At 41.8% G+C, this 23,653-nt stretch overlaps 1 protein-coding gene across 1 annotated transcript in view; it reads left to right on the top strand.

Annotated features, from left to right (window-relative positions):
* The window catches only part of WLS (wntless Wnt ligand secretion mediator), a 134,329-nt gene extending 111,932 nt beyond the window's left edge, over nucleotides 1-22,397 (top strand). The window contains exon 12 of the mRNA XM_025377877.1: nucleotides 22,104-22,397. Coding sequence (XP_025233662.1) covers nucleotides 22,104-22,225 — 122 coding nt within the window. The 3' untranslated portion in view covers nucleotides 22,226-22,397. The remainder of the gene's footprint in view (nucleotides 1-22,103) is intronic.
* The last annotated feature ends 1,256 nt before the right edge of the window (nucleotides 22,398-23,653 follow it).

Here is a 23,653-nt window from a genome sequence, read left to right as displayed (position 1 = left end):
ATAAGGAAAAGCAGTTAAGTCTTTTCCAAGTACGAAGTGGATTGGTTCCAATTGCTAGAGAATTTACAAATATATATTCACCTGAGGCCAGAAAAACCTCCTTTGGCCTAGGCCTCTCTCCTTTGTCAAGTTCTCTCCACGAGTGTGCATGTGCGCGCACACACACACACACACACACACACAGAATTTAACAGCAGTGATGTGTGTTGTAATATGTAACTTTGTAAGTGACATATTTCCCCCCAATACCACCTTCTCAGTCACAGAGTAGAGATCTTACTTCATGAGTAAAGAAGTGAGACTCAGAGAGGTGAAGTGACCTGTGCAAGGTCACCTATTACAGTGCCAGAGTTGGAACTAAAGGAACTTCAGTCTCTGAACTTCAGTGTCTTTCCAGTAGCATATTTGCAGCAGAAGAGTCAAGAATGTTGTGAGCTGTAACTCTCACTAGAACCAAATGACCTTATTGGGAGATGTTAGTCTGGCCTTAAAAACAAGCTCTTCACCTCCATGAATGGTAAGTGTCTGCCCTCTTCAGGCCAAATCGAGAATGTCATCTATCACTGAGCAAATCCTCAGAACCCAAGTCAGACCTTGGATTATAGCTTTTCAGTAAGTTCTGGTCCTGGCTCTGTCTCTAACTCTTGCTCTGGGACCCTCACGGAAGCTACCCACCTCCTCTACCTCACCTGAATGAGATGATTTCTGAAGTCCTCAGCAGCCCTGATTCTAAGCCTCATAAGGGAGAGTAGGTGTTCATGGCATCCTATAGCAATGGTAGACGCCTGAGGCAGATCTGCGGTGAGCCATGTGCTGGCATCACAGGGGTGGTTTATTAATCTCATTTATTATTTGGACAGCCCCTTCTTATAACTTACATCCTTGCCTCTTCTGAGGCTCTAAGCTCCCCAAGGTGGCTCCTGTATCCAGAAACCCTTTGGCCTTCCCTCCCATTTAAGCAAGATCTCTCTTCAACTCAGGGATGCTGAGAGATTGAAAGTGAACGACACACAGAAACAGCCCAGACAGAAGTTCTTTCTATAGCACTGTGCTTGGCTAACTTTCTTTACACGGAGCGGGCAGGATTTTTAAAACAGCATTTGTGCCTTTTAGCCTGGGCTCCTCCTAAAAGCAAACTCTGGGACAAGGATTTGTGTGCAAGTAGCTGGCTTGAAAGGGGATGCCAGGAAGCACTGAGGTGGCATGGAGAAGTGAGGCTGAGAAGAAGGGAATGCAAAGAACAGCCACCAAGGTGCACTGCCAGGGGCTCTGCCAAGCTGTGAGGAACACGCTGCAGAGTTGTCCCCTGGGGCAGAGGAAGCTGTGAGAGAGAGCCGCTCACTCCCACCCTTTGTAGGTAGAGGGCCACCCCCAGGCTCTTAGCTACTTGGAACTAGGGCCAGCTTGAGGAATATGGGTGAGGCACCCATGGCCTCTGCTACATTGTTTTTAATCTAGTCTCAAAAACAGAATGGTCCTATTGCAGAAACTCTGCAAAAAGACATGAAAGAGTAAGGAAAAACATGTAAACTTTTTACAATTACTCTATCCAGAGAAATACTGTTAAAATGTCAGCATGTTCTTACACATGTTTTTTCATGTATATGCAGATTTATATAAATTAAGATTATATTAGACATAGAAAATAAATTTCTGGACAGTTATATAACCTGCCCTTTTCACAATATATCTAGGAAATCTTTCTATGTTATGTTGTCTGCTATAACATGATTTTAATGACTTTACTATTATAGTCTCTAATAGGGATGGTTCATAATTTTTACTGGACATTTCAGTGGTTTGCAAAGTTTGACTATCACAACATATGTTGAAATGAGCATCCTTGGATAGAAATCTTTTTTGTACATCACTGATTATTGCCTAGTATCAATCCCTAAGAGCTACTGGGTTAAAGATCAATTATTCATTCAATATGTTGAACATCTAATTTAGGGCCAGGTGCTACTTTTTTTTTTTTTTTCCTGAGACGGAGTTTCGCTCTGTCACCCAGGCTGGAGTGCAGTGGCGCGATCTAGGCTAACCACAACCTCCACCTCCTGGGTTCAAGTGATTCTCCTGCTTCAGCCTCCTGAGTAGTTAGGAGGCGTCTCCCTGGGATTACAGGCGTCTCTGCCACCATGCCCAGCTAATTTTTTGTTTTTAGTAGAGATGGGGTTTCACCATGTTGGCCAGGCTGGTCTCGAACTCCTGACCTTGTGATTTGCCCACCTCGGCCTCCCAAAGTGCTGGGATTACAGGCATGAGCCACCGTGCCCAGCCAGGCCAGGTGCTATTCTAAGCATTTGGGCAGATCAGTAAACAATGTCCCTATCATCGTAAAGTATATTGATGTGGTAAAGGAAGGCGGGAGGGAGGAGGTAATAGGTAGTACAGTGATAGCAATGAAGGCTACACAGAAAAACATTTATCATGGACACCTGTAAGCATACAGAGCCCTCCAAAAGTGTGCCAACAGCAGAATGAGAGAGCCTGTGGCCCTGCATCCTCACTGACACTATGTAGGTTTGAAATTTGCAACTTCAAGATGCAGAAGTTGAATTTTACATTTACTTCACTACCAGTAACAGTGAGCATGTTTCATGTGCCTATGTCTTGATATTTTTAGGTTGTCAGTTCAGATTCTTTACCATTTTCTTGAGAGTCTGATTTAGTATATTTATCCTTTGCCTGTTACATGGGTGGCTCAACTTTTCTTCATTGGTCACTAGCTTTTATTTTGATTTGGATGTTTATCAGGATATAGAGCTTTTTAATTTCTATATAGTCAACCTGTACATTTTTTTTTATAGTTTCTAGTTTTGCTTTCATGCTTAAAGAAATATCCCCTAAGATAATAGGTCACCCATATTTTTTCTAGTTTTAAAAATTCCCCTTTTTAGTTTTTTTTTAAAAACTCATCAATTCATATAGAATTTGTTTCCCAGCTGGAAGATCAATTAAACATTTTTTCCAGATGGTTATCCTAGCATGATTTTTTGGATCATAACGGGGAAGGACAGGATCTAGCAAGCTGGGAGATCATGTCACCGGGTGACCCCCGGAGCAGTGGTGAGGCTTGGGTGTCGGAGCCATCCCCATCCACACGTGGTGCCAGAAGGCTCCAGCAAGACCCAGAAGCTCCCCAAGAACTCATCTCCGACTGCCAGTGAGGGTCCTGTCTGTGACAAAGAAATGTGCCATCGGGGGAAGATGAGCTTTCACTGCAGCACAGAGGAAACACGAGAGCTGCAGGCAGGGGCTCAGTGAGCCGAGGAAGAAGTCAGTTGCAGTGGCCGCCTGGCCAGGGTCCCTGGAGCTCCCAGGGAGCTGCCCTCCAAAGCAGTCTGCTCGTCTGTGCCACAGTGCAGAGGAAAGGTGTCTGGGGCCAGAAGCTGATGGCTGTATTGACTGGATGACAAACAGGGACCGCATGAACCTCCTGTTGGCAAAAGAGAACGTGTGTGATGAGGCTGTATAATGGAAGCAGAAGGCCTTGGCTGGGACTCCAATGTTACCCCTAATTGTTGTGTGTTCTTGGCCAAGCTATAGTACCTCTCTGGGTCTAGAGTTATCAAATTACATGTTTTTTAAAAAAAATTACACTAGGTTTAGCAGCATTCATTGGTTGGGAAGAATACTGTGTAAGGATCTACTCTAGATGTCATGGTTTGCACTACAAGCTGCAGTTGTACAGATAAAGTTTGGGAGTGTGTACAATATACTAGCTTGATGCAGAGGAGTGAGTGTAGGGGCAGTGGGAAATATAATTAGAGAAAACGGAGAAAGGAGGAAAAGCAGGGATAGTGGAAGGGAGGGAGGAAGGAAGGAAATTGAAAATAAATTAAGAAATGGAACCAAGATTTTTTGTGAGTTGAATGCCTGACAATCATTCTAACCTACACAAAGGTAAGTGGGAGGGGTCAGGACCAGTCGTACAGGTGCATGGCAACCTTTTATTTCCCTAACTGACTCAGGACGGACAGGTCCGTTAGCCTTGAAAATTAAAACCACCCTTGCCCACAATTAATCAGTCACAGCTATTTGCTGCCCTCTGCTGGCCAAGATAAATAGCTGCATTGCAAAAGAGTTTTATCTTGAAAGAAATAGATTCACCCACCCAACAACTGTTTATAGAGCACCTATTAAGTACCAGGCACTGTTCTAACACAGATCAGTAACCAACATAGACAAAGACTCCTGCCTTCATGAGGCTTAACAGCAACAATAAGAATATCTACCATGTAGAATCCTTGTTACAGACGTGCCAGGTAGGATTTTAATCACTTGATATTGATCAGCTTCTTTAATCCTTAAGTGAATCTTATGCGGTAGGTGCAGTTGTTGGCACAGAGAGGTTGGGTGATTTCCCTAAGGTCACACAGCTAGGAAGTAACAGCCTGGTTCAACTCAGCCAATTTAGCTCCTGCTGCGCCTGTCACCAGTGAGTTCTGATAGATGCATTGCCCTTCCTGCCCAAAATTTTGTATAGATGGAGCCATTATTAGACAGAAAAGCAAAAACACTGGTCTTCTGGCTCAGCCACTGTGTGACCGTGAGCCTGGCCTTACCCCGTGTGGTTGTCAGAGGAGTCTTCCATCCCTGTCCTCTTCCTCCCTCCCTGATGCTGGCCCTGGGACAGGAGGGTCAAGGAAGCCAAAGAAGGCCTGAATCTCCAAGCTGCTGCTCCTGGTCCCTGTTGTAAGGTCCTGTGAACCCTGCTTCTCCAGCTCAGCGTTAATGGGCAGGGAGCAACCTGGAAGTTAATGAAGAAATGAGGGATTTCCCTGTTAGGGTGAGTGCTCTGGGACAAAGGGACAACCTACAGCAGGAGGACTTCGGGACAGCTGCAGGGGAGAGCTGGCAGCTCCCAACCAGGAGGTGCAGAGCTTGCTGACCTCCAGGGTGAGCCATACAAAAAAATGCCAGCGACTGCTGCCAGGCGGGAGAGGGTGGAAGACTAGTGGAAGAGAGCAGCAAGGGAGACCTTGGAATTGTTTAGAAGCCCTTGATTGCTATTTGTTCATTTTTTTTTTTTTTAAACATGCCTAACCTCATACAAAAATGTTAACTTTATAAGGAGAGAAAAACATATTTTAAAGTTTCATTTGAAATTGCCTTCAGAAATTTGTTTTTAAAAAACAAATTTAAAACAGTATTCCCCCCTCATAACAAATGTCCAAGCAACAACAAGAGTAATAGCTGCTCTTTACAAAGCACTGATAATGTGCCAGCACCTCACAGCAGTCACAGGATATAGGTACTTTCATTTATACCAACTACCAATGAGCATGTTGGAGCTCAGAGAGGTTGAGTGACTTGCCCTGTGTCACACAGCCGGCACTCAAGGCTGTGCCTGACTGACTTCATTATCACCACCCTATACTTTGTCTCAAAGGGAGGGAATCTTAAACTGAGTGAATTGGCTCTAGGCCCCAGGGACTGCCTAGTGAATAATGGCGAATTCCTAGTGTCATCCCAAGAAGCAGGGGCAATTTATTCTTGGGTTTGTCTGACCACACAGTAGAGGTTCCAGCTTCATTACTGGGGTTCTAGGCATGTGTGTTGGTACAATTTGGAAGCAACAGATCTTCTTTGTGCCCCTGAGAGAGGGAGGGTGAAGCCACCTCTCGCATGACCTGGATTTGCCATCCTGGAGCAGCAATAACCCCAAGGAGCCCCAGAGGGACCTCCTGAAAAGTGGTCACTGCGTTGAAACCCAAGGTGCAGCCCATGTCCGGGTGTGGTGGGGTGGGGGGTGTATCACTATTTTCAAAGACTGAGACCCAGGGAAAGAGGCCTGCCACAGGCCACACAGTGGCTGTAGACCAGCATTGTGAGAAGATCCCAGGCCTTACAATCCAAGCTTAGTCCTACCTGCAGTCCAGCATTGCGCTGAGCCTTCTATGACTGCCCCAGAGCAAACCAAGTATCCCCCTCCCAGGCCCACCACTGAGGTCACTCCAGCCTGTACCTGCCCAATTAGGGCTGCTTCACACCTACGTGGCACCCCCAAAGGGGGTTCTGTGTTCTTGCTTTACCCTATTCCAGAAAGAGGAAGCCCATGGTGTGATAACCGGAAGTTTTGCTAAGGCACAAATTTGAATTTTGCCCACTTCTGGGATGGGGCTCTGAGCAAGTCCCTCAGCCTTGGGGGGCTGGCTAGGGGGATAAAGGGGACCAGTGGCCACTCCATCATCTGGTCAGTTTAGTCTGCACCAGTCATTGCTTGTCACCTAGGTCTCAGAAGTCACATTCAGCATGAAAGGGATCAAAACGAGGAGCCAGCTCTGTGCCACAATTTCTTCACCCTCAGAAATGAGGATTATACCACTTAGCATTGCTGTTGGGAACATATGAATTAGGATATGCTTGGCATATAGTAAGTTTTAAAAAGTGATCTATCATTGTCTTTGCCATCATCATCATCATCATAGATTGTTGACACCTGTGGAATATATATAGCCCATGACTTTCTTGAATCCCCCAAATGACAAATAAAGAATTTTTATATTGGCTCCTAAATTTCTCCAAATGACACATTTGAGATATAGAATCCAGTGTTTTCTGTATATATCCTCCTTATGCCACAAGTTAACCAGTAGTTGGCAGTCTCCGAGTCCCCTCTATCTTTCCAGCCCTCCGATCCTCACCCTATCCCAAGCTGAGACCTTGGCCCATGATTCAGATTTGTTCCACAGCAAAACTGCCAGTTATCACCCCATGGACTCGCTCCATCTGCAGTCATTAAAGACAAGAAAGTTGAATCTGTGGATGTCAGAGGGTCCACTACAGGTTTCTCAAGGTGTGTTTCACAGGATGCTGGTTCTGTTGAGCGATTGCAGTCGGGGTTTGTTGTTGAGCCATCAAATACATTTGGGGAGCATTGGGTTTTTAAGCACATTTCTTTCTGAGGAGGTCTCAGTCTTTAACATGCCACCTTTCTGAATCTGAGGCATGGGATGTGCTCTTTCTCAAATGCATTTTATCATTCTGCTCCGTTTCACTGCAGGATAGCTGGTGGGATTTGGTGTCTCGTAGCAAGGCTTTTCAAGCCTTTCCCTGCACACAGTTCCCCTGGGATCGTATTATAAAGTGCAGTTTCTTACTCGGAAGGTCTTGGGAAGGGCCTGAGATGATACATTTCTAAAATGCTCCCTGGAGGTGCCGATGCGGCCACTCCACACACCAGACTTGAACAGTGAGGCTTGGGGCATTATTTCTAAGAGACGTGTCTGCCAAGACTGCTACCCAAGGGGCTCCCGTGCCATCCCTTTTACAGCCCTAACACCTGCCAAAGTGCTTGGACCATATGAAAAACAGACTTGGCCAGAAGCTGGAGTGGAGGCTCATAAGGGCGGAATTTCTGTCTGTTTTGTTCCCAGGTATATTTCCAGAAACTAGAACTGTGCCTGGAACACAGAGTGGCTCAGTAATTGCCTGGGGAATGAGTACATTACTAGGGTCATTCAGCAGAGAGATGCCCTTTTCCAGGCATTTTCTGAAACATTCACTGTTGTGAGTGGTGGTGGATTTGAGTCCAGGACTTCTGCAAACTCACCAAAGGCTTTTAAAACCATCCAAAGCATCTCTTTCTCAAACTCCTAAATCTGACTCAACAACCTATCTACAAGGCCTCTACCTATAAGGATATGGATGTTTTTATGGCCAGGCAAGGTTGGGTGACTCAGGATATGAGTAAGCCCAGAGCTTCAGTCAATATGGTCTCAGAGTGACAGATGGAGAGAGAAGGCTTCCTGTGGTGGGACTAAGGAGCATGGGCCTCAGGCTGACCAGTGTCCCCAGAATGAAGCACTTTCTTTAAGATGGGGCCAAAGTATTCCAAGCCAAGTTCATGGGCACCTAACTAAATGAGGTGCATGGATGCGGCCTCAACCTTGTTCTGATGCTCTCACTGCCAACCTAGGCAGGGAGCCAAATTCCTTGCCCTTTAACTGTTTGTTTGTCTGTTTGCTTTGATCCAAGAGGACAGGAAGAGAAGATATTTGTTTCCATGGTAATTGCTTGGAATGATTCTTAAGTAGAGGAGCCTGAAGAAGTCTTCTCATTAGGTTTCCACCTTCAAGGAACTTAAAATCTTCTTAAGAATCAAGGTTCCCAATACATGAACTGTGCAGTCAGTGACCAATGGGAGGTACAAGGACACTTTTCAGTAACTCCTGAGTGGGGGCAATTGAGAGAGCTTCCCAGAGGACTGAAAATGAGCCAAGTCTTGAAATAGTTGGATAAAAGGTGAGGGGAAGGGAAGAGTATGAGGGTGTGGAGATGCAACTTCACAAGCATTATTTGGGAGGCAATGACTAAAGTAGCCTGTTTAGCAGAGTCTGGGGCGCAGTGAGTAGAAAAGCAATTTGGAACCGGAGTATACACAGCACTGAATGTCAGACCATGGAGGCTGGACACCTAGGCCCATTCTTTAGAACTAGAGCCTGAGAAGTAGGTGGGACCCACACATTTTGCTTTTGGGTTCAGGCAACCATGGGGAGACAGCCTCCTGAATGAAGCCAAGAGTAGACTGCTGAATTGGTAGAGAATGGGAGGGTCCAGCTAGTAGGTACTGTTGTATAGCTAGTGCACTGCACAAGAGCACCTGGCCAGGAGAGCAGCAAGTAAGGACAGAAATACAGTTCTCACTCCTCTCATCAATCTACACACCCTAGCATGGGCTGCCTTCTCCCAGAGGGACTTCTCTGTCCACAGAGACATCTGCACGGGCTGGTGCTGACCCAGTTGGCTCAAGCCACAGCCAGAGAATGTTTTCTCCTTGTGGCCAAGGCATTTTCTTAGAGCAATGAATACTGTACATTCCCAGAATGTCCCAAGGAGGGCACTGCTTAGCTTTGAACAGAACGATAAAGCACTGCAGGCACGGTTCTGAGAACGCAGTTAGTACAAGAGCAAGCCAGTTTTCTGCTCCTGCTGGCTGTCAGAACAAGGGAGCAAATGGTTTGAAATAGTACACTTCAACTGAATTCAACTAAATCTTCGGCAAGGTAGGGTCAGTCCCCCAAGCAGGACATGCACAAGAACAGAGCATCTCATCTGCAGCCCTAAAGATCCTAATGTTTGGACAGCAGTCATCTGACCTGTGGGTTTGGGTGGAGACCTGCATGCTTCATACAGTATCCAAATATTTCCCAACCCACCAGCAAACATCATGTATATGTAGAGAGATGTAGAGGGCTCGTTCAAAGGACTGTTAGAGATGATGCTTCTCAATAGGGGCACACTGGCATTTAGGGTGCAATTGTCTCACACATTGAAGGATATTTAGCCAGTAGGGTCCCCCAGTCCTGTGACAACCAAAAAAATCCCTCCTCCATGTTTAAATGCTCCACTGGAAAGGTTGAATCCAAATGAGAACTGAGCAGCCCCTCTCTTTACAGAAAAGACAACAGGCCCAGTGATTTGTCCAGGGCCACAACGCTGGGGAAGAAAAAAACAAGAATTAGCACCCAGGTTGCCCACTCCTTAACTTGTCACCAGCTTCCCCACCAGTGTGGTCCTTCTTTCTCCCAGCCTTGGTTATTCTCTAGGTTTCTGCATTGAAACCACAGAACATACTAGAACCAAGTGATGTAGGTTCATCTATGGTCCCCAAAGGCTTATATAAAGCTGTCCTAGCTCAGGCTACTATAACAAAAATACTATAGACAAAGTGGCTTAAACAACAGACATTTACTCCCTATAGTTCAGGAGGCTGGAAGTCTTCAGACCATGATCAAGATTAATCTAGACATGAATTCCTTATATTTTCATTTATGTTACTTTTTGATGATATTTGTGTAGTTGATTTACCAATGTTTTCTTTTTTAATGGGTACTTTTTGTGTCTTAAAAAAATTCTTTAAATAAATTCCAAGATTATAAAAATATTCTAAATTTCTTCAAAAAGTTTTAAGCCTTTGCCTTCCATATTTAAGATTTTGTTCTATCAAAAATTAATTTTTGTATATAAGAGAATAAGGAGCTTCTTTAATTTTTTTCTATATGGATAACTAATGCTCTGAGCACCATTTATTGAATAAGCCACTCATGATCTATAACATAATATCCTTTATCAAGCAAATATATATACACATACATATACATACACAAACATATATATACACATACATATATACACACATATACACATATATATATATATATATATATATATATGTAGAGAGAGAGAGAGAGACAGATTTTTGGGGGTTTCTTAGTCTGTTCCATTGACTAATTTGATTATCCTTACCTCAAAACCATACTGTTTTAATTACTTTAGCTTTTTAATAAGGCTTGCAATATAGAAAAGCACATTCCTTCATCCTGCTTGTCCTCAGAATGTCTTGGCTCTTCTTGGACATTTGATTTTTTATTTAATGCAATAATAATGTCACTGAAATTATTGAGACTTTTATTTTCTTTGCAGAAAAATTTTAGACTACTATTTTATTTAATGATTATAAGGCTATTTAGGTTTTCTATTTATTCTCCAATTGGTTTCACAAGTTATATTTTTCTGGGCATTTTAAATTGTTTCCAATGTATAGACATAAAGTAGTGTGGATGATTCTTACTATCTCTTTTGGCACTTAAAGTATTTTTTAAACTTAATTTTAAATTTTTAAAAAATCTTTTTAAAATTTAATTTTGCCTATCTGTAGATATGTTCCTTGGTTCATACATATTTATACCTTCACTTTTCTCAATCTTACTAATCTATTTTTAACAGTCTTTTTAAAGAACTTTTGATTTGGTAGTTCTTCTCTATTTTATCTTTAATTTCTATTATACTAATTTATGCTCCTTACTGTATTATATTCCTTTTTTTACTTTTTGTGTTGTGTTTCAATGCAAATTCAGTTGATTCAATGATTTCCCCACCATCAATTTAGGATTTGGTTTTCTTAGTTCTGATAACTCTGTTATCAATTCTTCATTTATATTCCATTTTCCAGAAGTTTGTTGCTGGTATCTCATCTCATATTTTGCCCATCCTTGTGGGTTTATATGATTGTTTAAAATCCCTTTGCTGTTGTTTTAATAAGTTTGGGGAAGGGAGTAAAATTAGCTGTATGTGTTCAATATATTATCTTTATTTGGAACTTATATGATTATTGATCCTTCTTTCTTATTTATTATCTTTTTTTTTCTTGTGCTACATTCTGTTTAATTTCTTCAACTCTATTTTCTACTTTACTAATTCCTTCTTCTGCTTTTCAATAATAACCTTTTTCATTTCTATAAGTTATGTTTAAGTCTTTTTCAAATCTACCATTTCACTTTTTATAGCCTAGCATTGCATGCTTATTTCTATGACTTCATATTTTTTGAATGAATTTTATAATAATTATACATTTCAAATATTATCATTCTAATATTTAAAGTTCTTAGAGGTAGAAGTCTGGCATACCTCATCTCTTCTACCTCTTGCTTATAGTGGTTTGCTTTCTTGTGTGTTTGATTATATTTCATTGATCATATATTATTGGGTGCTCATATATTATTGCTTAATCCATGGAAATCTAAAGACCCAAGTTGAGGAAGCTTTTCTCTCGAGAGGAGATTTGTTTTTGTTGAGAGCCAGAGGGTTACCCACCTATAAAAACTTTAGCTCACTGCTGGGATCCCAGGCTTAATCTCTCCATCTTGTTAGCTGGCTTTTGATTGCAGTTTTAACGTCAGCATTTGCCAGCAGGGCAATCCTGCCTTTCACCTATACTTTGCACTTAATTGCATTCATGTCTTTTTTGGGAGTGAAGATAGTAGTGCAAAAGTAGTATATAACTTCTTGCAAGCCCAGGAATAAAATTAAAAGTATGCTTTGTCATGTTGTCTTTATTTTATAGCACTAAACATTTCATAGTATTTCATTCCTCATAGTACCAGAAATGCTCTTTAATACTTTCATAATGAATTCTACTAACATGGGCCCCTCCAGTCATTACCATTTCTTTCCCATATATATATATATATTTGACCTTTTTCTGAGTCCATGGTATCTTTAGTGTGTCAATTTTCCCCATGATAAGAAAATCTCTCAATTTTTTAATGTTCTTTGACTTCTGTTTTACTTTCTGCAGAGAATAAACTTACAGCCTTGAGCTGTACATTATGGTCGCCACTAGCTCCATGTGGCTATTAAATTAAAATTAATTAAAACAAAGTAGAATTAAAAATTCAGTTATCAGGGGAAAAGTCTCAAAAGAAGAATCCAGGTGATTCAGTTCAGCATTTGATGAATTCCTTTAAGGCCAGTGAACGACTCTTTGAGTTCATTGCCCACCTCAGTCCAGTCACCCACAGTGGAGTGGGAAGGGGTCATCTGGTATAGATGCCCACTGGGGGCTGGGTGGCTGGAGTGGGTACACTGCCTTAGAGGTGGGAGGGACACAGTGGTAGGCATTTTTAATATCCTCCATGACTACATTTGGATTTTAGGACCATCCTTGACATAAACGTTATTCCTGTTTTGGATCTCTTTTAAGAGATGAAGAAACTGAAAATCTGAGAAATGAAATGAGCTACCCAAAGCTACACAGATACCAAGGAGAAAAGACAGGATTCCTTTTCCAATAAGCTGGGATTATTCAAATTTCAAATGAATTGAGACCAGGCATCCAGAGTTCCAGTTTTCCCTGTTCTAACATATAGGATGATGCGCCCACAAGCCACTACGACATGAGATTCCTGCCCCACCCACAGCACAGAGCTATAGTCAGGAACAGTGAGAGAATGGATGGGAAAGAGCTCTGGAATGCACGAATACTGTACACATACAAGGATTGTCGTCCCCATTTTAAAGACTAATAAAAGACCCATTGACTCAAGACTGTGAGCAGGCTATCATGAGCTTTTTGGCCTCAGAATTGTCCCTAGCTGGTGGTTCATCTTATCTCCTGGAGAGCTGGGTTTGGAAGGCTCTGGAGCTGGCCTTCTGCCACACTGGGGAGTGCGCTTCTCTTCTGCACTGTATCCACCTCAGAGCCTGAGATGTGTCCTGCAGACCCGGGTCTGAATCCCTATGCTGCTGCTTCCACCGTTGTGCCCATGATGGGGTAGATTATCCATGTGTCTCATTTCCCTTCTGTGTAACATGTGGGTAATAAAAAAAATAGCCCCTGCCTTACAGGTTTGCCATGAGGATCAAATGCAATAAAGCATGTAAAACGTAGGAAAGTGCCTGGCATATGAGAGATTCACAGTAAATGGAAGATAATGTTTTTTTCCCCTTTCTCTCTCAGAGTGAGGTACAGTTAAAAGGTACTTTCACGTGTATTTCCTCAGTTAATCTCCTGTGCCATCCTGCCAGGTAAATATTGTTATTCTCATATTGCAGATGAGGATACTGAGGCACACAGAGATTGAGCTGACTGGCTTAAATTAAGGTCACATGGTTAGTAAGTGGCAGAGTTGGGACTTGAAGCAATGTCTTCTCATTACAGACCCTAATTTCTTGTCACTCATCTATCCTCTTACCCTCCAGCTGTTAACATCCTTTTGCTCTGTGACAATAAAAAACCATTCTGAGGAAAAGATAAATTGCCACATTGTGTTAATAGAAAAAAAAAAAATCTAGCTATTCAACAATGGAGGATAGTTCAACAATCGTACAGCCATAAAATACAGTATTAGGCAGCAACTAAAAATTATATACAAAAGGATATATTTAAGACAATGAAGATTATTCACAATGTAGTAATTTAAAACAGCTGACTAAAATATATATAATTTTGTCTTATTTTCATAAATGGAAAGACACTGACATATTAATCAATACCAACATATTAATAATAACTTAAATAGTATGGGTGAGGATTATTTTGATCATTTTCTTTATGCTAATCTGTATTTTCTAACTTTAAGAGCTTTTAAATTTAAAAGCAGAAAACATTGGAATATACACATTTAAATGTATACCTTACTGAAACAAATTTAAAGTCTATTTAATTCTTTTAAGGGAATTTCCCTTGATAGGATCCAAAGCACATTGTTTTATAATGGGGTCCGTATTTGCTCTGAGGAGCTGACCTCGTGTTGCAGGACATTAAGCATCTCTGGTCCTGGATACTTTATATCAGTAGCCTCTACACACACACACACACACACACACACACACACACACACACAGAGACATTGTGACAAACACATGCACACATGTTTCCAGGTGTCCCTTGGGTGGGGAAGTGGGAGGCAGCCAGTGTATGCATGAGAAGCACGCAGCTGCCTGCACTGAAGTGTCTACCACCATTGAACAGCGAGCAGCAGGTACCTAGATTCGCAAGGGACACGTTTCTGGAATGGAATTTTGATTGCTTTTGCCTCCAATAACAGTACACTTTCCCAGCTGTTGCTCTGTGGGGGTCCCAGACCTGAAGAACACTGGTCTGGTGTTGTATCTCTTGCCCAGAGATGCTGTCTTTATCCTCCAAACTTCCCTTAGGAACAGTCAAGCTGCAGAGGTCACACACACTGGGGAATTCTGAGGACACTATCACCCAGGCCCACGAGGGCTCCCTTAGGCCTCCCTCAGGCCTCCCTCGCTGTACCCTCTGCCCAGCCAGCCTCGGCATCTCCCCAGGAGCACTCACTGCTAACTCCCCTCCTGGCCATTGCGTTCAGCTGCCTTGCACTATTATTTATTTCTTTATGAATGGCTCTAAGTGCCTTGTTAATAAACCACTCCAGAGTGTATATATTATGGATGTATCTACGTCTTAAATACAGAGCATTGCTATGGGAGTTACTGTTAGTTGTTTTTGGCTGTGATTCTTCCTAGAACTAACTCCACACCAAGGAATTCTGGAATTTCAGAGCCATGTACTTACTTGGTTTTTCATATTAAGACTTTGATTGCAGTGACCAATGTTAAGTTTTAAGTCATTATCCTGAAAGAAAATAGAAAAGTGATTGTGTATCACCATCCTTTCTCCTTTCTGATCCCTCATACCCTCCCACCAATCCCGTGCCCTTTCCTTTTTGGAGCCCAGGTCATTCCTTTTTCTTTTCTCCTGACATGTCTCTGTCCACTCATCTGGTGTTAGGTGTATAGTATGGACATGTTTTCCCTGGATGCAGCCCCAGAACCCAGTCCTGTCTTTCCGCCTCTTATTTCTAGCAGGTCATGCATGTTCTGGCTCTCTTAATGTGAGGCTGAAATCACTAACACCCCTCACCTTCCAAGAAATACATCTTTTGTGTATTTCCCAGTTTTACGTGGTAGGTAGTTTCTTAGTAAACCTTGAGCAGAGTTCAGAGAGAAAATCAAGATGCCTTTTTCATTTGGGCTTTGGACTTCCTGGAAAGCCGAGGACCTTCTAACAGTGATTTCCGCCTTTGCTTCATAGTTTGGAATTTTCAAAGTTGCTACTCAAAACCATTTCCTTCTTTCTGGATTCTTTTACAATGAGGTACACCTTGGTTATGGCTTTGTGGCATATAAAACTAGACTTTCCATTAAGAGTGACTGAACTGAATTTTAGCAAATTGTGTCTATTTTTATAAATATCTGTTTTAAAACAATTAAGTAGCATAAAAACCAGTAGTACTAAACAATGCAAAAGGGCTGTGTAAAGTATAAGCACTCAGGTTAGAGGTCTTTTTCCAAAATCTCACATTGTCACCTCTCACAAGGGCAGTATACTATTAGATAAACTAATTATGCCGCTTCAACAGATCAGAGAAAGCAAAACTCCCCGGCTCCTGACTTTCCTCCAACTTTTCTGGCAATACATTAGAAAAGAGAGAATAGACATTAATAAAGGGTCTATTAAACAGACATCTAACCTCATTAAACATGCTGGTCTGGATAAATTAGAGCTGAAGAGAATGGGATCATGTAGATCTATCAACTATGCACAGGCAGTGACCGCCTAAGACTTCACAGAGCAGGACAGATAACAAAGAACCAGAGACAGGAGGTTGCAATCCCCGCAATCCTAAATTTTATTTTATTGAAACAGGGGTCTTGCTTTTTTGCCCAGGTTGTAGTGCAGAGGCATGATCATGGCTACCTGCATTGTCGGCCTCCCAGGTTCAAGCCATCCTCCCACCTCAGCCTCCTGAGTAGCTGGGGCTACAGGCATGTACCACCACACCTGGCTATTTTTTTATTATTATTTTTAGTAGAGATGAGGTCTCCCTATGTTTCCCTGGCTGGTCTTGATCAAACTCCTGGGCTCAAGAGATCCTCCTACCTCAGCATCCCAAAGTGCTGGGATTATAGGTGCAAGCCATTGCACCGGCCTACAATCCTGAATTTTAAAATACAGAAGGTGAACTTACAAACTTGACAGCAAAAGCAGGCAAGGAGCTAAGAGGGATCCTGGACACCCATAGTCCCAATAGAGCTGGGCTTAGGGATCATATGATATTGCACCTACAAAGGAGAAATACCCTCCAAGTTTTCACTGATTGTAGAGCTCAACATGAGTCATCAGTGGGTTTGCAGCTGCTCAGAGCAAATGTGATATTCAGCTGCGTTAATGGAACTATTATGTTTCCAAAAGAGAGCACAATGACCTCTCTGGACTTTGCATAACTAGCTAAGTCTAAAATACTGAGTCATCTCCACCGATAATGGTAGTGATGATTCTCAGAACCATTTTGTATAAAGAGTTTCATGTGACATTTCTCCTGGGCAACAGGGTCTGCACTTAGATTTTGCTTTTTTTTTTTTAATCACAAACACTGCAGGGCCCCGAGAGACAGACGCTGTGCACTTTATTCTTAATCAAACACTACATCAAGGAATGTTCAGTTTTTTCCCTACGGCTTCTCTACTGTGCCTCAAGGTGGGACTCTTCAACTGTCTGGATAGTTCTGGGCCCTTGAGCCAGTGTGGCTTGCTGGGTGTGGGCCCTGTGACAGAGGTAGGGCATGTCTTATGAAGAAACCTCTGCGAGCTCAGCCAGTCAGCCAAGTCAAGGAGGAAAAGTGCCCCCCTGCCCCCAGCACCCTATTTTTCAGTTCAATTGAAGGCAGATTTTCTAACAATCAGGGCTGTTTAAAAACAAAATGAGCTGCTCTGGGAAGGAGCAAGTTCTTCATTTTTGGCAGTGCCCAAGCAGCGTGTGGGTGACCCACTGAATACTGCTGTGGATTAAGGAAAGGCTTGGCAGGGATGATCTGGGCGTGCCTCCAAACCTGACTCTGTGCTCCTATGCTTAGACCACCCCAGTCTCTTCTGATGATAAGAGTTCCCAAATACCTCGCTTCTCCTCAGTTGGAGTTAGTAGCTCCCTACAAACTACAATTACAGGATTCTGAGTCCATTTTAAAGTAAAATGGATTATTTATCCTCTTATCTCTCTCCATCACCACCAGTACAGCCTCCAATCACTCAGCTCTGACCACTTGAATCCATAAGAAGAGAAAGACTGTATTATTTTGTCTTTCTAGCGTTCCTGGTCCATTAGAAGGATGCTGCAGTGCTCCCTCTTTAATCCCTTTAGCTTTTTGGCAAAGCATCGGGGAAAAAACACCTTATGAGGAATGTGAACAGATCACAAGGGGAGCCAACCTGTGATTGTTCTTCCTCACTCACCTGCTTCCCAGTCAGCTCAGTCCAAATCCTTTTGAAGCAAGCATATGAATTGTTGCTAATTTAGGGCAATTACAGGATTTACAGATTAAACAGATCCCCACTGGTTTCCCTAGCAACCGTCTTTGAATCACAGGATGAGATAAAACTATTGTTCTAGTTAATGGAGTCTGATGTTAAGAGAAGTCCAGCCATGTAATTCACAGAGGTATGCATCCTGGTGGGAAAAGAGTGCTAGGCAGGGGGGCAGCAGACCTCCGTGCAGGTTCCGGTCCTCTGGGGTCAGATCCAGAACAGGAACATATCTCCAGACACTGGTGACAGTGCCCCCAGCAAAAAAAAAAAAAAAAAAAAAAAAGGGTTCAGAGCACTGCCGGGGAAGAAAGATGCAGATGTTTCTAAATGAGTGAAAACATTTAGCACAGAACAATCGAAGGCAAGGGGACTACTTGGACAAAGCCAAGACACGATGAGGTCAGGTGCAGGGCCCACTCCTCCAGCTGCCAGACCAGGCAATCAAGCCACGTTGGGGAATACACATTATTATGTGACCAGACCTGGGTGGGGTCTGGGAAGGTCAGCTGGCAAGATGGGCATACGAGTTTTGGCTTTTTACCTGCATAAGATGCTTGGGTTACATTTCAAAGCCCATTCCAAGCTCTTCAAGTAGAGCTTCTCTGATTCTGAACAAATTGAGAAATAGTCGTATTTCAGCAAATACAGATGAATACAGCACCTTTAATGGTTGTTGAGTAGGAGCCCTGAAAGTGGACCTGCAACCAGATGACCTTCAAAATGATACAACCCCAGCTGGGCCTGGACCTGCACGCGAGGAGAATTGAGTGTGTGGTGCAGAAACATGGAGGTCAGATGCATGCCTCAAATCGATGAATTCTGGAGACCAAGAAGAGAGACATCAACCTCCAGATCCTGGGCTGGGATTCAACTGTTCTTCCCATAGGAAAGCAGAAGCAATGAAAAAGGTGTCTCAACCTGTGCACAGTCAGCTGAAACAAGAGAGCCCACTATTTAAGGACCCTTCTCCAACCTCCCTAAGAAGAGAAGTCATTCTTTCCCTTGCGGGGAAGTAAAAGAGGGAGGGGAAGGAAATAATTTCTCAATTCCCTAGAGGACAGAGTCGTGTTATACACTGGGAAGAATAATGTTTCCTCTAACACAGGGAGGAGTGTGTTGAATGGAATACCAAAGACATGTAGCTGGCCCATAGTAGATACTCCTTACTTGCCCTTGCTTCCCAGAAAACACAAGTCTAACCACCTACACCTCTGTGTGCAGAGAGTCTGCAGAACCCAGCAGCCATAACGAAGGCATTTACTAACACCTACACACATATAGTTCAAAGTCCCTTGGAAAATTAAGATCAACAGTAAGATATTGGATTTCCCATAACAGCTAAGTACAATGACTATATTAAGTTATTGAATTTTTAAGGGCATATTTTTTGTTTCCCAGTATTTCTTGCTGTAACTATGAAGTTTTATCATTTTCCTTGTTAAAGGAAGAGAAAATGTGTTTATAAGCACGTATTTTGCAAAGCCCGTTGCAGCCAGTCTTTCTGAACTTTCACCATGGGGAGATTCACCCCCGATTCATGAAGTTTCTAGATTTCTTGTGCAGTATCTCAGAGTTCCTCATTTAATAGGCAGCATCTTAATCATACCAAACCCTGTCTTGTATTACATTACGGACAGTGAACATATACATATTTGTTTAAGGGTCATAGAGGGAAGACAACGCTCTCAGGAACACACTAGAGTGAGTGGTTGAATTGGATTCAGCCCTGCAACCCTTCTGTCTTTGTGATGCTTCATGTGCTCCTAGGGGAACTGAGCTTCAGATTCTTTCTCTCCAGACATTCCCATTCCCCTCTACAAGGTAACTGAGTTCCTGGAGTAAGAAGCCACCAAGAAAGCCTTTCTGGGGTGGCCTCATCTCTTCAAAGAGCAAAGGAAAAATATTTCTCTTCTGATAGGTTGCTGATGCCTGTAATAATAATAATCATAGCAAATATGATGAACATTTATTGGCCCCTGACTCTCTGCCAGGCATGGTGCTAGGTGCTTTGTATTATTTCATTTCTTCTTCACAACAACCTGTGAGGCATTGACAATCATCATTCCCATGTTACTGTTAACTGAAGAATCACAAGGTTCAGAAACTTGGAGAGGAGAGCTTTATTTCTTACAAAGGGTTACAGCCTGCAGGGTGGCCATCCTGGTAGGCTGGGAAGCATAGCCTCCAGCAGAGACCAAAAGCAGGCACTTCAAGGGAGAGAGGAGTAAAGCAGGAATTTATGCTGAACTGTTTGGCCAAGTATACATATTCAACAGGTTACAGGGGGCAATAAATATTTAGGAAGTGAGGAATGCTTGCATACATAGTAAGCAAACATGCATGTTGCATGTGTCCCATGTTCACTGTGGGGTGGAGACTTATCAGTGCTTGTTTAACTGCTAGAGTGAAAGAAAACACCTTATGGCAGTTAGAACGTAGTTTATTCCTTAAGAGTAAGGGTGTGTGACTTCATTCTTACCTGGCACAGCCTTAAGTCCTGTTTATAATATGGTATCTTATTGCCACAAAGAGTCCATTCCGTCAGCCTTATGATCTCTGTTTTGACATTACAGAAGAGAAAAATGAGGCTTGGAGACTCTCAAGTAACTTTGTGTGCAGTCTCATGACTGGAACATGATGAGACTTTTGCCAGTTTAGACAATTCAATTTTAAATTCTAAATTTAAAACCTTTGCCTCCCACCTACCCATTCCCCCTCCTCCTCAAAGTTGAAGATTTATTATATTTAAGGGAACTCTATTATGTGTTTGCATATTCCTTGAGGGTTTGAGTTTAGGGGTCATTCACACCTGATTTATTCTTTGCTTTCTGTCCTTAGGAAGAAATGAGAGTTTGGGGTGTTATAGAACAGTTGGGAGAAGGTGGAATTTTGGAACCGGTGGACACTGGGAAGGAAAGACAATAGGCTGCTTCTCTGCACCCCTCCCCAGGCCAGCTGCAGGCTGACATATTGGAAAGAGCAGCAGAAAGGAGCCAGAGGACCAGGATCCTCAACTAACTTGTGGATCCTCAACTAATATGTGAGCTTGGTCCCTAGACTTTCAGTCTCTGGCTGCAGTTTCCTGCACTGTAACACAAACAGGTTAGAATTGACGAATGTCAAGTTTCGTCTGAGTTTTCAGTCTAGGTAATTCAATTCTGCATCTACTAGAGAAACTGCTGGGAAAAACTGTTTTCTCTGAGAACTTTTCCTGGTTATTTGGCAAATGTTTATATAGTGTTTACAAGTAACTACTGTATATTCTCCTAAGAACTTTATGTACACCAACTTATCTAATCCTCACAATAGACCTATGTGGTATTGTAGGTAGTGATATTATCCTGTTATAGGTAACAGCACAGAAGCATGTGGTGATTTGCTCAAGGTCCCACAGTTTGTAAAAGTGAAGCCAAGTTGAATGTACGCAGTCTGGGTCCAGAGTCCATGTCCTTACCTTGATATTATAGTCAGTCCTCTGTATCCACAGGTTCCGCACCCAACCATAGATTGAAAATATTCTAAAAAATTAAAAATAACAATAAAAGTGACATAAATGAAAAAATAAAGTATAACAACTATTTCCATAGCATTTATATTATATTATGTATTACAGGTAATCTAGAGATTATTTAAAGTATATGGGAGGAGGTGCATAGGTTACATGCAAATACTATGCCATTTTACATAAGGGACTTGAGTATCTGCGGAGTTTGGTATCCACAAAGGTCCTACAGCCAATCTCCTACAGGTACTGAAGGATGACTAGAGTTTGTTTTTAATCTTGTCAACATAGCATTGTGTGTCTGATCAAGTATTCCTCTTTAAGTTGACAACCCAGTTACTTCTCAACTTTATTGCGTATACAAGCCCTGTGAGTGTGTGTTTTAGATACTAGGCTCAGCTTTCAGCTTTATTCTGCCTGTCTGTTTTTCTTTCATTCTTCACCCTACCAGGTCTTTTTCCTGTCTATGAGTATATCTCTTTGCAGTTCACCCAAACATCCTTTTTGGAAGATAAGACATTTAAAAAAATAATAAAAACAAATTTAAAGATGATTCAACGATACAAGTTGGGAATCCTCCTAAGTGGCTTGCTGTATCCCCCAGTGCCTGTGCTGGGCTTTTACAGAATTTGGGAGAGAAAGTGGGGATGAGGGCAGCAGTTCTATCTTAAGATGAACTAGATGCACGTTCTCAACAAGGATGGCAGTGCTGCTCGGGAGGTGTTGGAAAATTGGTTGAATGTGGAGGAATTGATTTTCACAATAATTGGGGGGGGAGGTGCTATTGAGATTTACTGGGCAAGGGAGAAATCTGCAAATGTCCCACAATGAAGGAGACAGTCCTAAACAAATTTCAAACACTCCACTAAAAATTTATGTAGGTAAAAATTTTTATAGTTACCTGAGCCTTGGTCCTAAACTCCATGTTACATATTTTTTAAAGGATATTTTGCATGGTTTTAAAATATACTGAATTTTCCAGGAATGCAACTCCCATGTAAATCGAGGGAAGATTGTGCTTTGTTTGTTTCGGAACTTTATCAAGAATTGTTCAGCACTTCGAAATATTCCTTCATCAATGACAACGCAGCTTCTGGTATTTGAGTCAACAAGGCAACACACGTTTATCAGCTTTTCATTTGCAGTTGTCACAGTCACATTGATTGTACTTGTATATGCACACAAATATGCTCATTTAGCCTTTATCTCAAAATGTTAAATACAAGGAAAAAGTGTCAACAATAAATATGCTTTGAGTATTGTCTTAATTCTCTTACATCCATATTAACTCAATGTAAGTAGAAGAAAACATTGGCCAACTTTATCCTGTCTCTAGTGTAGTCATGCCCGAACCTTTCCAGGTTGAAAAACATATCTTGTTACAAATTACTTTTTATTTATTTATCCTCCATGTAACAGGATACTGTATTGTTTTCTAAATCTTTAGATTATCTATAATTTTTTTCAGGATAGAAAAAGGAATATTGCAAATATATGTATTTAAAATGGCAGTGTTGCATCTGATAGGTTGAGAACCACTAGCTAAGCCTTCAAAGGTGCATGTTCCCAGCACATGTAATGGCCTTCTTCAACTGTATGATTCCCAGCTTAATACAGCCATTTCAGAAGTACTAAGGCAGTGCAGAATTGTGGGGCCAAGATCAGAAAGAAAATCTCCAAAAAATTTGGACCATAGTAGATATAAGCTAAAAATTAATTTTTACAAAGGTAACTGTAAAATACCCATACGCTTGGAAGTTTTAAAACTACTTGCAAATTTCAAAAACCCCTCACAATTAGTATTTTAAAATAGTTGAAACTAATTGAATGTAAACATTGATAATATAAAAACTTGTGGGATATAGCTAAACCATACTTAGAATAAAATTTACAGCCTGAAATGCATGTAATAAAAGAAGGTTGAAATCAATTGTTTAAGTATACCACCCAAGATCTGAGAGGAGGAAAGGCAAATTAAATAAAAAAGACAGGAGAGGGAGGTAAAAAATTAAAACAGAAAAAAAATAATGAAACATAATACAATAAAGAGAATCAGTAGGCCAAAAGTTTGTTCATTAAAAAGTACAATAAGATTGATAAACTGGCAAGACTGATCAAGAAAAAGAAAATAAACCAAAAGCAAGAGCCAGAGCAAGCGAGCAAGACAGCAAGAGCAAATTACCCATTATCAAAAATAAAAAGGGTCGGGCACAGTGGTTCGCACCAGTAATCCCAACACTTTGGGAGGCCAAAACAGAAGGATCACTTGAACTCAGGAGTTTGAGACCAGGCTGAGTAACATAATGAGATCTCATTTCTACACAAAATAAAATAAATATCCAGGTATAGTGGTGCACACTTGTAGTCCCAACTACTCAGGAGGCTGAGGTGGGAGGATTGCTTGAGCCTGAGAAGTCGAGGCTGCTGTGAGCTCTGGTTGCACCACTACACTCCAGCCTGGGCAACAGAGTGAGACCCCATCTCAATAAATACATAAATAAATAAAAAGGGGGATATCATCACAGACTACAA

Source organism: Theropithecus gelada, chromosome 1 (genome assembly GCF_003255815.1).
Source record: "Theropithecus gelada isolate Dixy chromosome 1, Tgel_1.0, whole genome shotgun sequence".
Taxonomy (NCBI): Eukaryota; Metazoa; Chordata; class Mammalia; order Primates; family Cercopithecidae; genus Theropithecus; species Theropithecus gelada.
The sequence above is the reverse complement of the archived record's forward strand: the minus strand, read 5'-3'. Positions and strand labels throughout refer to the sequence as shown.